Source organism: Pipistrellus kuhlii, unplaced genomic scaffold (genome assembly GCF_014108245.1).
Source record: "Pipistrellus kuhlii isolate mPipKuh1 unplaced genomic scaffold, mPipKuh1.p scaffold_m20_p_5, whole genome shotgun sequence".
Taxonomy (NCBI): Eukaryota; Metazoa; Chordata; class Mammalia; order Chiroptera; family Vespertilionidae; genus Pipistrellus; species Pipistrellus kuhlii.
The window spans coordinates 71,798,142-71,815,005 of NW_023425551.1; the positions used below are offsets into that span (position 1 = coordinate 71,798,142).

The 16,864-nt window shown below is 43.4% G+C and overlaps 1 protein-coding gene across 6 annotated transcripts in view; it reads right to left on the reverse strand.

The window, feature by feature from the left end:
* Window positions 1-16,864, reverse strand: part of RUNX2 (RUNX family transcription factor 2) — a 330,253-nt gene that overhangs the window by 109,327 nt on the left and 204,062 nt on the right. For 2 of the 6 annotated variants that reach the window (XM_036413603.2, XM_036413606.2), the window contains one exon: window positions 1,394-1,459. The exons of the other annotated variants lie outside the window; for them this stretch is intronic. In XM_036413603.2, the coding sequence (XP_036269496.1) occupies window positions 1,394-1,459 (66 nt within the window). The remainder of the gene's footprint in view (window positions 1-1,393; window positions 1,460-16,864) is intronic. 6 annotated transcript variants of the gene reach the window in all.

Genomic DNA, 16,864 nt, shown 5'->3' on the forward strand with positions numbered 1-16,864 from the left:
CATATTTGAAGGTGACATTTTTTACTAAGGCATACTAGCTTCGTTTTCTCAACCAAATGGAAAGAAATTCCAAAACCATCGGTTTGGCTACTGGTACCCTTGGCCCCCCTTCATCAATGAAGGAACTTTAAGAAATACCCTAGCATGTTCCTATCACTTCTTTTCAACTTGTGAAATAATTTGAAATCTTCTTTATCTTAGTAACAGATTTCAAAAATCAAACCAGACTGCAATCAAAGAAGATTTCAATGTATTCTGAACTATATTAATTATCTGGGGATATATAAGGAGGGTCTAGCCCTTAGAAATTCTCCTGAGGGTCACAAACTAAATAAGTAGCTTTAAAAAGGAGGCTTATGCCCAACCATAGGTTGAGCATTGACCTATGAACCAGTAGGTCACGGTTCAATTCCTGGTCAGGCTACATTCCTGGGTTGTGGGCTCGATCCCCAGTAGGGGGCATGCAGGAAGCAGCCAATCAATGATTCTCTCTCATCACTGATGTTTCTATCTCTCTCACCCTCTCCTTTCCTCTTTGAAATAAAGAAAAATGTATTAACAATTAAAAAATGAAAATAAATTAAAGGGAGGTTTAGTACCTAGAAATCATTGCATTTCAAGCCTCGATAGTAGACATAGGCCAGGTGCCGACAGAAGTTTTTGTGAAAGGCTCTCTGGATAGGGGACATGTAATGAGGGCAGGTCACCATCCATGTAGCAGGCCCCCGTACCACATCCTATAGAATTTGCTTTAGGCCACTTTGAACAGGTAACAGGGAGACAAAGATGGTTTCCCCTGAAATGTGAAGTCCTTTAGCTGCTAAAACCAACAGCATGCTTCCTTGACTGATATTTCTGGTGCTGAGCATATGAAACCACAGTTATAAACCACTTCATGTGGAAATCAGTTTTCAAAGATCGGGTTATGATTTTCTGAAATCAACAGATGTGACAAGCCCTTTTATGATACCAGCGTTCTTAAGGTTTTGACCGCATCTAAAATCTTCCAATTCTTTGAATCTCGTGTAGTTTGCTTTTCTGATAGCTGTTCTCTCCAAGGGGAAGCATCTGGTAACCCGTGAAGCCTTGGGGAGTAGGGACTTCTTCGGCCCTATTTTTATTTAGCACTTGTTGTTAGATGCTCCAATACTGGTTGAATGAATAACTCTAAAACTTTTCTTTCAAGGTGCTAGTGAGAGTTGTTCATTTTTGTTCAAGTGCACACTGCCTGTGACCTTCCTAAAATGCCAGGACTTTGTGCCACCATGTGCATTTGTAATAAAAACGTGACTGTTTAAAGCAATAGGCAGTTAACAAAAGCGTTTCTCACCCATTGGACAGTAGCCATCAGACAGCCCACCCGGCCCAGCCCAGCAATGGTTAAAAATCTCACCTGCCTGGCTCTTCTTACTGAGAGGGGAAGGCCAGAGGCAGAAGTCAGAGGTGGCAGTGTCATCATCTGTAAAACGAGGGGGGATGAGCTCTAAGTTCCCTTCCATCTACGTTCTGTGCCGTGAATTCCAAGACAGAAGGAGAAGCAACAGCCTTCAAGGAGCGGGAGGCAGAGAAGGTCCCACCCCCTCGTTAGTACTTTCCCGGAATCCGCAGGCCCCAGAAGCAGAGTCTAAAAAGCTAGTGAGCAGCTTCTAATACCAGAAGCAAACACTTTCAAGATGACAAACCAAAACTAACACCGTCTGGGCAGTCACCCTCTGCTTTTCATAAATTCTTCCCCTCCTCCACTGGCCTCTACACCTAAATCCCCCCAAGTACGAAATCCTGACAAGCTCAAGTTGAAACGTGGGGGATGGAGTGATTGTGACAGGATCGCAAACGGGAGCAGATGAGACTGGACGCCTCCCGGCCCCGTGCTCCTGCGTGCCGTCCCGGAGACAGGCACAACACGAGGCCACAGATGTTCCTCGGCCCCCTTTCACTGCAGAGCATCGAGGTGAACTTGAGTTGGCAGAGCTAATCGTTACAGGCGGGCCACTTCTGTATGCATTAAGCTCAATGCCCGGACCGTGTGAAAGAAACCAGAATAATGTGAGCAATTTCCAACAGAAATCACACCTACAACATCAACGTCTATCTCCTTCCCCCCGACCCCCTGCCCTCCTCCCACCACCCTAGAAGCAGAGAGCTCACACAGAGAGGCTTGCCAACGTAAAAAAAAAAAAAAAAAAAAAAAAATGCTTCTCGTGGGCATTTGTACTTAAAATACACTGTAGTCATAATTAAAATTCCATGTGGTTTCCCTTGTTTTGATGCAGAAGCCTTATTAAAACCCTTTATGTGAGGCCCTGCCAGTAAACTCCAATATGGTTTTGAATGTATCCCTCCACCTTTCCTATTTCACCTGATACATGTTGCTGATGTTTTTATTGTCCATAGCATGCCAGGATCGCTGCACTTTTTCAGTTTATGGATGCCAGCTAATGCAAATGGACATTCATTTTTTCAATTAATGAGCTCTGGTTGTGGTTTATAGGAAACAATGCAACAAATTTCTGCTGGGTTTACAGAATTTTGACCAATCATTTTTGGTCCCTGGAGAGGCCGTAAGGTTTTGAGCAGTAACTCCTTCTGGGCAAAGAGAGCTAATGCGAACATTAAATAAATTACACAGTAATTTTTATAACATACAAAAAATGGAATTTTCTGGAAGTCGCTTAGTCATTTTGTGTTTACAAGAAACGTTTCTGAAACATACTGCCATGTGTTCTGTAGGAAGAACACAGTATCATATGAGATCTCTTACATACATCAGCGATTTTCAACCAGCAGGCCACAGAATTTTTAAAATATGCAATACCTGACTATTTAGTCAGGGGCACTGACCTTTTTGTCTGTGAGTTCTGTCAAATAATAATAATAATAATAATAATAATAATAATAATAATAATAAAATGACAATAGCCAACACAATAGCTGTCTGGTGCAAATGAATCAAAATCATACTTTTTTTTTCCCTTTTTTTCTTTTTTTTTTTGCAGATCGGCAAAAAATATATTTTTTGGTGTGCCACAGAATTTTAGTCATTAGTCTATGTGTGCTATGAGATGAAAAAGGTCGAAAATCACTGCCTTATAATAATCTATGATGGGACGATGGAAACAGCATAAACCCTTTCCTCATCATCAATTCATTTATAATAACTGTTGCAAGAGCAAATGATGTCACTAATTTTCCTTTCATTGAATAGGGTTCCATCTCTACTTCTAATTTCTGTTTTGTATATGAACTCAGGTGTTCTTTTTAGATGGCCTTCTTGGGTTATTTTGACACTGTGTCCCGAATTATTCATTCCTGTGTCACTAGCCACATTTCAACTACAAACTTAAAAAGACAGTCCTAGATATTATATCAGTGAAACTAAAGAAAACATGAATCTGTTGGTTAAAGGGGTCAAGATGAAAGCCCAGAGAATCTGGAATGTACTGCTACCCCAGTCTAACTTTATGAACGTGAGGCCAAGGCTCAGTAACCGCCCCAGCGATGTGCCTTGTAGCCTCTCAGCTGCCCAGGGAAGTGTAAACTCCTGCCTGCAACCTGCTGATAAAATGAAGCCAGCGCTGCCAGAAGTTACTTGGCACCCATGATAAACGTGGGCCATCTTCTCGATGCGCTGGTTTTAGGCCACCTGGAGTCACGGCAGACCATACAACAAACATGGCTATGATATGGGCTAAATGCAACACCTGGGTGAATTTTTAGACAGACAAAATGTGACTTGGACAAAAAAAAAAACTTTGCACTTGTGAAGGTTTAGGCTATGTCTTCAGACCCCCTAAAGCACCCTCTTACCTTCCCCTGCCGGTTGGGGGGATCTGATAGAAAAACTCAAATTCTCATCTATTGTGTAGATCATCCTAATCTAACCCATTGAGAAGGGGAGCCATTTATTCTACAAAATCATGCAGTTTAAGAGAGACTGAGCCACAAACTAGCCAGACCTCTTTGACTTATAACCTCTTTGGAATCTCATTTGTCCTGAAGGAATCTGGTTGACACCATCACAGATGCATATATATTTCCTGCCTTAAAAGTCTATTTGCATAAGTACATTCGCCTGAAAATATTTAAGTAGGCTCTTCTGGTGCCTATATATTGGCCCAATGAGAGTTATAGTCTTTGGAATACTATTAAGAACTCTTTTAAGTCCTGTTGTTGATCTAACCTACTCAATAGTGAGCAATTAGTTCAGTTGCTCATGACATAATGTGAATGAGTCCAAGGTCAAGGGTGTGATTCTCTAAGGACCTGCTGGCTTCCTACAGATAAATTTCAGTCCAGACCTGCTATCCACACCCCTAGCCACAGTCAGACAGCTTGCAAATGAATGTAGCTATCACAAACACAGATGAAAAAAAAACCTTGCTCATTCAAATAGCAGCAGTAGCAAAAGCTTTTCACAACCTCATATAAGGGGGAAGAATAGTTTAATAAGATGCCCATAACAGAAATAAAAATAAAATTCATGTTAAAGATAAAATGAAAAAATATTTCTCCTTCCCCCACCCAAGATCTATGGGTAAAAATGAAATAGCTTCTCTTTACCCAACCAGGTTTCTTGGGTCTTCAAAGAAAAGCAAGATAAGGGAAGATAAAAGAGAACCTCTGATCTTTAATACTCGTCGCCTGCAACTCCCCACTCAGCGTCTCCCCACACTGCTTGTTAATGCCAGCGATCTTGCCCTGGTCACGCTTAACTCGTAACTGAAGAGTGAGCTGTGGTGGGCAGAGATCAGTAGAACCCTTGTTTATCTCTCCTTCAGTGCTTAATAACAACAATACTTGATGTTTCCGAGCCTTTACCTAGCATTTTAGCATACATTTTCTCCTTTAGGCCCTCAATAAGTAATGGTTGGTTGAAAATTAGCAAAGAGATCTCTAAAATGAAAGGAAATAATGCGTTTTGTTTTGTTTTGTTTTGTTTTGTTTTGTTTTGTTTTAAATAACAGACTGGGTACTCGCCATTTGAGGCTGTCAGCTAGGAAACACTGTGCCGTGTCTCGTGCCCTGCAAACAGTGGGATTACACATCCCAGCTGAGGAGGAAGGTCGAGCTAAGGAAAAGCCAGGCGGGACATCCGTTGGCATATTTAGAGTTGTCTGCCCTGCTTCTTTAACGCAAGGGTATAAATGTACATCATGAAAAGCCATCATACTTCTCAGCAATGAGGTGTGAACTTCAGAGCTTCTTTGGGGCCTTTTAAATGACAGGAGCTATTGCTCCAACCAACCAATCTCAAATCAAGTTCAAGTACTTTTTATAAACCCCCACATGGTGTTCTTTCTACTAGAACACACAATAACACACACGCTCTCTAGGGCTGCTCTTCTCTAAGAATCTTCTTCCCCTTCCCGTCCCCACCCCTTTTAGGCTGCCCCCCTCCACAACTGCTCTGTTATATGATTTCCCATTTCACTCCTGTTCCAATAGCATTTACTTTCCATATCATTCTTTTGGGCTCTTCGTCAATACTGTACTGAATTATTAGCCTGTTCTCTCCAGCTGCAAAGTAAGCTCTGGATGGTCAAAGTCATGATTTACTTTCTTCTCCTATCCCTCAGAATCTTCTATATTCGAAGAGCTTACAGTTTTTGTAATTTAGTGTAGGAGTGGAGGGATATAAGAATGAATAAGTGAATTAGGCATCAGGAACTCTGTATGATAACTGGTACATATTCATAAAAATGAATATGATAAGAATTAAGCGATGATGGCATCAAACCTGAAATGTAATCTGAATACCATTCCATACCCATAAAATTGTGTGAAATTCTCTCTAAAGAGTGTTCAGAGCTCTTCCCAGGCATCGCTATGTGACCGGACCTCATGTTTCACACAGGGCCCGCACATGGCAGTTGACACTGGTGAACAGACAGATGCCTCTGGTGTTGTCCCAAGTCTCCTTAGAGTCAGTATCTGTGTGTAATTCTACACTGAGGAGCCATGGGGAGAAGACATGAAGAAGGAAGAGGGCCAGGCCAGACAGGCATGGCCCACAGGCAAGTTAGTGAGCACACTCGCCCTTGGGGCCCTCAGGTAACCGCTGCGGCTGCAGTCCTCTTATTTAATGTTTGGAGTAGGTGGTAAAGATAACCGAGGGGAAAGCTCACATGCTGTGTGAATTTCTAGACTAATCTGTAGATCTGGTGTGTAAGAATTGTCAGGAATCACAGATGGCCTTTGTAGATGAAGAAACGGAGATATGGCGTCACAAGATTAAACCGTGGTTCTACCCCAGGTGGGAGCATTCCACCCTACCTCTGTGGCTGGCTACAGCATGAGGGGGGGAGGGTGGAGGAGCAGCTCCCCAGATTTCCTTAGATCTGCATTCATGAAAACACACCTGAGAGGGGAACATCTCCCACTTACACTACCTTTCCAGGCCACACAGGTGACAGAGCCTTAAAACCAGAGGGTGTCACCCCCAACCAGCACAGGCCAGCCACTTCTCACAGGCATGACTCAGCAGCTCTGCCAAAAATAAGGAGGAAGCTATGGCGTATTCCTAGTCCTCTGTCCTCCTTTACCAAGTTACTCCTCAGTGTGAACCCCTCTTCATGGCAGGCCATGTACTCAGGACACCCCTGGAGCTGGGTTTGTGCTCTCTGCAGCTCCCATCACCTCTCTTCTCTCTCAGACCAAATAAGTAAGCCCAGTCTTTAGATCTCACCACTACACAAAGACTTCTCAGGCACACACATTCTCATCATCTTTTCTTTATCATATGCATCTTGAATATTTATGATGTAAAGTTGATCTCACTGTGCATTTTAAGGAGTTGTCATTGGTTTTAGATAAGTACTTTCATTTTCTATCTAAAGGAAAACAAATTAAGAATAAGAACCCAGTGTCCTTTTTGAAGCTATTAGTAAATAACCTTGTACTGAGAAAAGATGGGTTCCTCAAAAAAAGAAGAAAAAAGTGCTAAATGAATAAATGAATAAATGACTAGCATAGTCTCAAAGCAGGCAACATGACAGAGCAGAAATGCTATGTAAACATTATCCAAAATCAATCTTAGACTATATGCAGACCATTCCATTGAATTTTCTACATTGAGGTTTTAAGGGATTTTACATTGATTTTCTTAATTTCCCTGAATTTGTCTCCTTACACTAAAATGATCAGGTATCTATCACTAAATTTTAGTTTTACTTTTAATTTCACTAGATAATAACTAGAAAATATATCTTATATGGGAGAAATGTAATGGGTCATGCGATGGAGAAGAAACCAGCAAAATGAGAATCTGAAATTAATTTTTAAGATAATGAAAGATCTGACTAGCAAACTCCATCATTTTTGCAAAAGAGTGGAAAAGCGCCTTGACTATCCAGTATAAATATTTATTTTCCGTGTTGCAATGAATTGTACTTTTCCACTGCATGCTCACAAATTCTGAAAGACCAGCTGATCCCAAGGCTAAGAAAGTATGTTATGCTGAAGAAAAGGGGCGGGGGGACCCAGCAACCTGCCAGTTTTTGGAAACTTCAACCATTCCTTAAACTCACCCAAATTTTGAGGATATTGTTGGAATAATACATTTCCTCTTTGTGAAGGGAAAGGAGGCAGGCATTGGAAGAGATGTGTGTGTGTGTCTGTGTGTGTGTGTGTGTGTGTGTGTGTGTGTGTGTGTGTGTATTCAGAGGGAGAGTAAGAGAGAAGGAAGAAACCAAGGTTTGTGGGTGGGGGGAGAAATGGAGGAAAAATGAGAGAGATCCTCTTGCGAATCCTTGATTAAGAACTTTTTAAAGGCTGGGAAGGGTGGATAGTCTTTGAAACCAGATCCGCTGCAGGAAGGAGGCCAGCACCCAGGACACCGTGTCTTTCAGAAGAGGCCACCCACGGTGCCGCGGCGGTCATATGACTGCTCTGTCACATCCTGAAGCCATTTCCAGCCCATGCACACGTCTGTGCTCCCATTTAGAGAGGATGGGATATATTGGGAACACACATATGGAAACACTTTCAGAGAATCAGTTTCCATGAAATTCATAATGAGCCAAGTGGCTTCAGATGTGGTTGCGTTCCTCCGATTAGCCAGGAAAAAAAAAAAAAAAGGAAAAAGGAAAAAAGGAAGAAAAAAGGGACAAATCCACCCTTTCAGACCTTATTTCAGTTTCAGAGAAATTAAAAACCACTAATGACTTATGGCTACCAAAACATGGAGCCACAATCAAGAAAGGAGGAACTAGGAAAAGGAGGGAAATCCATTTAGAAGCAGTGGTCTATCTCTCCTAAAAAATAACAGCCTTCACATCAGTAATCTCATCTTCAATCGGGAAGAGGCTCTCCTGTGATGGTGACTGCCTGCCGCGGATGAATTTTCTGACATCCTGGCAGAACGCTGCGCGCAGGCGCACGTGGGGAGGCGGGGCAATTGGGAGGGAGGCGGAGGCCAGAGGACCGGCTCCTATTTGATAACATATGTGGCCAATTAAGATTTATTTTAAAAATTGCAACTAAATGATAAATTGTTCCTAAGTAAATCTTTCAAAAAAGCTCGAACGCAGAAGGGACAGCTTGGTATTTTCCTGTGGCCTGCGCTAGTGGTAACTCAGACTATATTAAAAGCATAAATTTATGAACTGGTTGAGATGTTATATATCAGACACCGCAGACTAGGTGATGGGAGGGCATGAAATGCAGGAAGGGAACAAATGGGGCAGGTTTGTTTTTTGTTTTTTTGTTTTTTTTTAAGAGGGACGTTTCACTGATATTAGTAAGTTAAAACACTTTTTATGTTACATACAAAAACACTGGTCTATATAAGAGGGTAAAAATTCACATGAATTTTAAGATAAAACCTGAGGCCTGAAAATGCTCACCGTGTGGGAGCTGGGGTTGTTTGGGGTTATGTCAGCAGATTGGGAGAGCGGGAGCAGCGAAGGAGCCGTGGAGTCCGCTCTGCCTTTAGGGTTCTTCAGTGGAAAAATCTGAGGAGCTGCTTCTTTCAAGCTTGGTAGCGAGCCTAAACCCATTGTTTAGGAATGTTCTGACTTGAGGTTGCTTGATGATGGGCTGGGAACCAGGACTGGCCATTGCTTAACAGACTGGCTTTTGCTTTGCTCCAAGCATAGGACGCCTGCAGTGCTTTAGTATTCACAGTCTCCCAGCACGTTACAGGTTTACTAAGAGGAAAGAGTGGCTAACCAAACAACTGAGATGCAATGGCTCCGGTCTACAGAGGATCTTTATCCAAATACTCGTTATAGAGTTAGTCCTCATCAAAGCCAGTGAGGTAGACAATATCACTGACCCACTGAGTAGGGCTCAATGGTTACAGTCTCCTCCATGATGTCAGATTTAGTACCCTTTTATGGCAGATTCTAACAGATTGGCCATGTCTACCTAGACGGCAACAATGAAAGAGTTCTGGTCACTTCTCAGGGACAGCTCTGGAGATGGAGATGGGCTGTGGAACGAGGAGGCTGAGTGCCAGGGATCTGCCATGCCCTGGAATCCTCAAACTGTCTTATCACGGATGTTCTGAGTAATCTTAAGCAAATCTCGTACGGGGCTGGCAAAAGTACACGGAAAACAGCAAGCATCTCCATCTCGAAAGGGCATCCCTTATTACTGGTACAAGTAGAGCCCGAGAAGAAGGAAACTGAAAAGATTGGGTCCCAACAAGAAAAGACGGGAAAATCAGAATCCTGTAATTCCCAATTAGCCCCACATACCCAGTTCCAGGCCCAGCCAAACTCATCTGCCTGCCGCAGCAGGAAAAGGAGCAAACCTCCCCCACTGAGGGCACATCCCACCGCAGTGAGAACGCGCATGCTTGTGTTTCCAGATGGAGCCTCAATTCTCCACGTCTTAAAGTAGGAACAGACCTGCTCCTTTAAGCCTAGCACAGATCCAGTCTCAGACCAATCCCGTTGGCCTTGGCGGAGTGTAGCACTGATCCTGAGAGGCCCAGGAAAAGGAGGAGTGGCTCCAGGCAGCAGCTGCCCCCGAGGCACTGTCACTCAACACCTGGTAAGCTTGAAGGGGCAGTTTTCAAATAGGATTTTCCTCCAAAGGCTTAGCACCCTGATGTGGTCCAACAGCCCTGAGACCATACTGGACCTTAAAGCACCAGACTCAAACCACCCAATGCCCCAAGACCCAGAACTTGAACAAGATTACCAAAATGCTGTTCCATCTCTCTAAGTCGGCTAGCTACAAGAGGTTTGGCTATCCCGGTCCTAACACAATCCATTTTAATCTAGGATCAAAGCTACAGACTTTAGCCTCGTGCTGTATCCTGCCAGCTCCTCTCCTTCTCTTTGCCCTCTCTCCCTCTGTGGTCAGATGTAACCACTTACCTGCTCCCCAATGTAGGCCTGGGCTGGTCATGCCCTGGGATTGGTTCCTGGCCCGGGAGGAAAATATGAGGAGAGGCTTCCTGGTTTTGACAGAAGGTTGCCTTAGCATCAAGATCCACTTTTTGTTTGTGTGCTGTCTCTTCTGCCCAGATGGCTTATCTGGGTTCCTGAATCCTTGTCTCATCCAGCTTCCTGGTTCCTCGGGATTTCCTTGTTTATGACTGCCTACCTGTTCTGAGACTGCATGTCGTGCTATTTTTCAGGGATGGGCACATTTCTAGATCTCTTATTAGGCACTCAACAAATGTTAGCTGGAACAATAATCTTGCCCCAACTTACCTTTCCATTCTCATTTCTCACTCTACTCCTTCATGAACCTTATCGTCCAGTCACACTGGACCCTTTCCCGTGTTTTGTGCTCCCACCTTGATGCCTTGGTGGTTTGTAGTCTTCTCTCAGCCCTTGACCTTCTAAGCAGCCTTTAAAATCGACTTCACTCTGCTTGAGAGTTTTAGCCCCCAGTCACCTCACCTTCCTCAGCATTAGTTCTTCATTTGTGTCTCTCATAGGCATGCATACATTATAATCACCTTATCACTTCTACTAACCTACAATACAACTTCCTTGACAACAGGAACTCTGTCCTACTCATCTTTAAATGCACTGCAGCCTCTTTCAGAGGGACATACAGGAAGGACTGAAGTGTGTGTGTCTGTGTGTGTGTGTGTGTGTGTGTGTGTGTGTAAAAAGGGGTGGGAATTCCTAACTCTGTCTCACCTTCAAGCCAACTGCTTTGCTCACCTACCATCCCTGTTTATTTGGACCAAAAGGGCTCTCGTTAATTCCCGATGTACACTCTGCTCTGATCACTAATTCTTTCTTTTTTTTAATACATTTTTATTGATTTCAGAGAGGAAACGAGAGGGAGAGAGAGATAGAAACATCAACAATGAAAGAATCATTGATCAGCTGCCTCCTGCATGCCCCACACTGGGAATTGAGCACGCAACCCAGGCATGTGCCCCAATCGGGAATCGAACCCTGACATCCTGGTTCATAGGTTGACCGAGCCACGCCAGCCGGGCTTGGATGTGTCTCTTATTCTACTCTTTCCCTGGTTTATTCCTTTATCTTATAAACAAAAACTTTTTCTGGATTTTTTTCCGTCCCAGGCAAACTATTCTGTCTCACATCAACACGGACTCTTAAGAATAATAATAGAATTTCAAGTCTCAAATTTACATATTGGTTATTAATTTGTCACTGTTTTTTCCCTTCACAGAAAGCCTGTGAGGTAGGCAGAACAGGTACCAACTGGATATGTAGCCAGGTCAAGGAAAGAATGGCTGTCTCAAGGACACTGCCAATGAGTGGCAGAGCTGAAATTCCACTGCTGGGTTTCCTAATTTGTGTTCCTTTTCCCCACTAGACTTTTCTCCTTTGCACCTACTACTGTTTGTCCTAATGGAAGTTTAGATAGGGAAAGGGGTGGTATTTCTTTAACAACAGGGGACATTTCCATTGAACAGAACAGTGATGACTGGCCTGCCTTCTCACATCAGAAACCAATCTGCTACCTTTGAGAGAACTGAAAATATGACTCACTTTATTTTTCTATCTGGTTAGGATTTAGCCTGAAACCATGTACAAGAGTCTCTGGACTATCCTGACACAGTTCTCCTATGTAACTTCCGAGTCCCAGCGCAGTGTTGTAGTTTCTCATTCTCTGACAGTCGCAGAGTTTTTCTACTCGAGCCTCGCGCACGAAATTAACTGAAAACTTCTGCAAGGAAAATGTCCCTTTCTGAGTTTGATTTGGCATCGATTTCAAAGAACTGTTTGTATATTTTAGAATATGTAGAATTTTCCTTTGATTGAAACCTCTCTTTTAACAATGGACAAGAGATGATTTCTTTTCTGAGTGATTTAAACAAAAACAAATACATCTTAGTTACATAGAGCCTTGTTCTCAGAGTGAGTTTTTTTGAGCGAAATCAAACCCTACAGATTGTTAAGCGTTTGGCAAAAGCCTTCAAACAGCCAAAGCCAAATAGTGAACTTTTCCTCATTGAAGGAGATAAATACTAGAGCAATTCTGAAGGGGGGGGGGAAAGGGGGGGTGGGAGGGGGGCGGGCTTCTTTCACTTTCTACTCTGCTCGGTAACATTCCTCTCTCAGTACACACACTCACCCCCTCAGAGGGCTGCATCCTCAACGCTGCTTCCTGGTGTTATAGTAATCCACTCGCCACAGTGGACATTTTCAACATCTGTTTGTGGCTGCTCCCAGGCTCCTTGTATGTCTCTGGGACATGAAGCCCTGTTTCAGAGTGTAAACAGACACACCTAATGGTGTAGAAGGTGTCCGAGAAGAACTACTTGTTTTGATGAAAAAAAAAAAAAAAAAAACCACGAAAGGGGAAAGACTGAGTGTGCTGTGGACAAGCACCCAGTAGCAGGGTAAGTTTTCTTTCTGCCACAGACCAACCTAAGCCCCAGTTTTCCCAGCCTGGGAATACTGTCCACGGGGTCCACGCCAGATGTGGACCAAACAGCTGGCGACTGGTCAGGGGAGATGGTGCTGTCACAGATCCAGGGCACCATCTGTGCAGTCTCTTCATTGAGAGTTGATTTGGGGATGAATAGAGGAAAGGCACAGATGAGGAGGAGGAGGTAATTCGGGGGTAGCTTTTTCTTCTTTAGGCATGTACAGCAATAACAATAACAACAACAAAAATGCCAGCAGCCTATTAGAATTGTCGCAGAAGAAAATGGTCTGAGGGCATTGAACTAGCTGTCGGGGCTGTGGGATCTGGTCACTGTGCTGCCCCCAACAAGCAGGGGATCTTGGTAGAGTCCCTTCCACCCCCTGTCTCACACACTCCTCTGCAGTAAAATGTCAGAATGTGACTAACTCATCTGCACAGGTTTCCAGTTCCAAAGTTCTGATTCTGCTACATACATACAACCTTGAGGATTCCCAATATACCTTCGAAAATTCTACTAGAAATAATGTCCCATTAAGGACGGTGCCCATTCATTACACTACAGTATTATAGTTTTGGAAAAGGAGGTATGTCTACTTTGAAAAATATTCCCAGGTTTTCTCTCTAGAGAGAAAATACCAATTAGAACATTTAGATTATCTTTTCCACAGAATATAAAAAAAAAATAGAATCATTAACGAGTTTGCAACAGAGGCCAAAAGGAAATAGAAACACTTGGCTTTTTAGATTTTCATCATTCAATTTAGCAGTAAAGGAGGCTCGGACTACCTTTAGGCTCACATATTAAATATAAGATATGATGTGGTCTACTTATTTGTTCTATGTTCTTTTAAACCAATTGTTCTGATCTGAACTATCTGAAGTTAAAATTAGTAACATTTTATATCAACTTTCCCAGCTCTTGCAGGATAGGCTGTAGTGTGATGCATAGTTTAAGTAGCTTCAGTCTCCATGCCCTATGTATAACAATATCTACTATGAAGTTTTAAGATTTCATAAATATGTGCAATTTTAACCTCTAGAATAAAATTTTGTTTTCTAAAATTAAGAGGTGGATTTTTTTCCACCCTTATTGCTGGTAGAAACTCAGTGACTGTTACCTTATTTTTGGAACTCTGACCTGCATTAAGCAAGAACATGGCTATTTCCGAGAGGATTGCTGGGGTTATGTGCCCGAGTGCAGCCCGGAAAGATGAATGTGACAAAAGTCCCTCAGAGGATGACACCCACAGGCTGTCCTAGGAGAGTCTGATTGTGGTATGGAAGCTTCCTGACAAATCAGAGTGGGAGCTGCAAGGCTTGAGGTTGATCCTTTACTCTCCCTCTCTCTCCAAGTGACTCAAAACAAGTCTCTGAATGTCTCTGAGCCCCAATTTCCTACCAGGAAAATAGGGACTATATGCCAGTAAGCTGTTGTGATGATTACATGAGCCAATGTCCGAGAAAGTGTCTTTAGTATACTTAGACCACTATCTAAATATAATTATAATGTATAATATAGTTATTCGGACCAAGTTTTGCTATGTTTTTATTTCCTATCTTCTTTGGCCTTAGTTGTTATAATTCTCCCCCCCGTTTTCTTAATTTGTCTGAGGTCCTTCCTGTTATCTGGAAGCTTTCAGTGATTCCTGCCGTCCGAAAAGCCATGGTTACAGCTGAGTGGAGTGTCCTGGGTCTTCTCCATCCCCACTGCCTGGAGCTCCTGACCTCAGCAGCACAAGAGTTCAAGGTTCTCCCAAGGACGCCTTCTTCTTTCTGGTGTCTTCAGCTTTTCTTCTCATGTTCTGTGGCCCCTGCCGAGTCTCCACCTGCCATGGCTAACGTCCTCTGAGGACAGCCATCTGACCTGCCGGCGCTCCCTCTTCATCTACCTGCCTTGGCCATGCGCCTCCTCACATGCTGTGTGAAGCTGTGGGGACCAGAGTCCTCACTCACAGACAGTGCTTGTCCACGTCTCTTCCCTCTCCTCTGTTTCCCTCAGCGCTAACCTGTTTGTTAGGGCTTACTTCCTCGCCATATTTTTCTCTAACCTGACTCTGAATGGCTCCGGTTGCCTTCTATATAACCACAATGTGGTGCTGGCTTATTCAACTTTTATAAACTTTCAGAAAGATATTTTTCCAACTTTCATCTAGAAGTTGCCATGTGGAAGTTGACCTTTTTATGAAAATGTTGGCAGGGTGAGGTTCACTTTGGTGAAATCGCTTTTCTCTTCTAGGCACCAGGGAGATGGCAAAGGAGAGCAGGGCACGAGCGCAGCGTGGTCATCACAGGGCTCTGGCACGAAGCTACTCTGCGCCCAGGCTGGCGCTCCCAACGCCAGCCTGGAGAGCCTGCGTGTGCGCGGGCTGACACATAAACACATCCCCAGTTTTCTAGTTCTCAGGTCCCTAAATATAGGCCTCGTTATCTGTTTCCTTACCCACTTTTGCGGTGACTTTCAGTATCGTATTGCAGTGGTGTGAAAAAGGACATACCACAGCCTTCGGATTGGACAGGACCCTGAGTATGAGGACCCCTCTCGTGGGAAGAGAAGGAAAACTAGTACACACATCTGGCCTATCAGGAGGCAGGTCTCTTGGATCCTGGGGAACAAACTCCCCTCTTTCCAGTGCACTATCTTTATATTTTATTCCCGTCAAGGTGACTATTGTTTTTCACAGTGGGCTGTTATCTGTTATTTCTCACCCTTGCTTGCATCTCACTCGCACGGAAGGTGGTGACTCTATTCTCCGTCACTGTTCCATTCTGAATGGCAAAACCAGAGAGAACGGTGGGAACTAGTTTGAAAGCCAAAGACACAGCAACCCGTTATCCAGAATTCTGGTCTTCAGTGGTTTCCCTGGGAACCATTCTAGATTTCCCATCCTGGGAGATGCTGACACCTGTGAATGGTACTTCACTGTGAGCTTTTTGCTTGAGCTTCCAAACTCAAAATAAATCCATGAAGTAAAGTAAGTAGATCACTTGTTGAGCAGTGTGCACCTAGACTCTGACTGAAAACCAACAAACAGATGTTTGTAACTGTTTGCAGAGTGGGTGCCTCTGCATCTCGGGATACCAAGGGAAAGGGGAAATTGGGTCCACGGGAAATGGGGCTTTAGTGACTTTCAAACAGGAAATGCAAGAACTGCTCACAGCTTCAGAAGATCTTGGAGCTGATTTCTAGAGCTACAAATGAAAGGTTTTGGGGAGAGGGAAAATTTATTTTTAAGGCACAGATAAAGGATCTAAGAAAAGAGTGATAGTCACACAACAGTCTCCGCTATGTAACGCTTCCTCCTTTAACCTTGGTTTGTATTTGTGAGATTCTGCTTACAACAAGCTTCTCCCCTCTAAGCAGCTTAAGTTCTTTCCTATTTAAGATATGCCCCAGTGCTCAGTCCTCTGGGAAGAAGCTGTGTTGGGGTGGACTCATTCATAGGGAGGATGAGGCTGGTGCCTCCCCTGGCTTTACTTTTCTTAAATGTAGGCGTGCAAGCCCTTTGTCACTAACCACTAGCCCTTCACCCAGGAGTCTTCTTACTTCAAGGCTGTTGCCACATACTTCCAGGTCTGATCAGCTAACGAGCACCTGTGTAGTCAGCTTGGCGATAGCAATCTAGTGATTTTCATTTCTTTCCATCTTGATAGCAGTAAAAGGAATGGGTGTGTACACAGAGTGTGAAAGGCACAAAAACAAGCTACCTACATTTTGAGAGGATGAGAGGAGCATGTAATGCCGGTCAATCGCCCAGATTAATCCCATCATTGGGCTTCACTGCACTGCAGTCTGGGTTTGCACAATGCCAAGGAAGGGGCACTACCGGAAATAATCAGATTAATGTGTCAATGAAAACAGCCAAGCCAAGCACTTCAGCTCTCAAAATGGATTTCTGGCCCGAAATTGTCCAGATTATTGGTTCTGTATTCTTTTAATAAATCAAGCAATTCCTGCATTACCACCTCATTATGGGGCATATAAACAATGACTACACATGAGCTAAAAACTTATAAGATGCAATATTATTCCTTTTAAAGGAAACTAAGCACT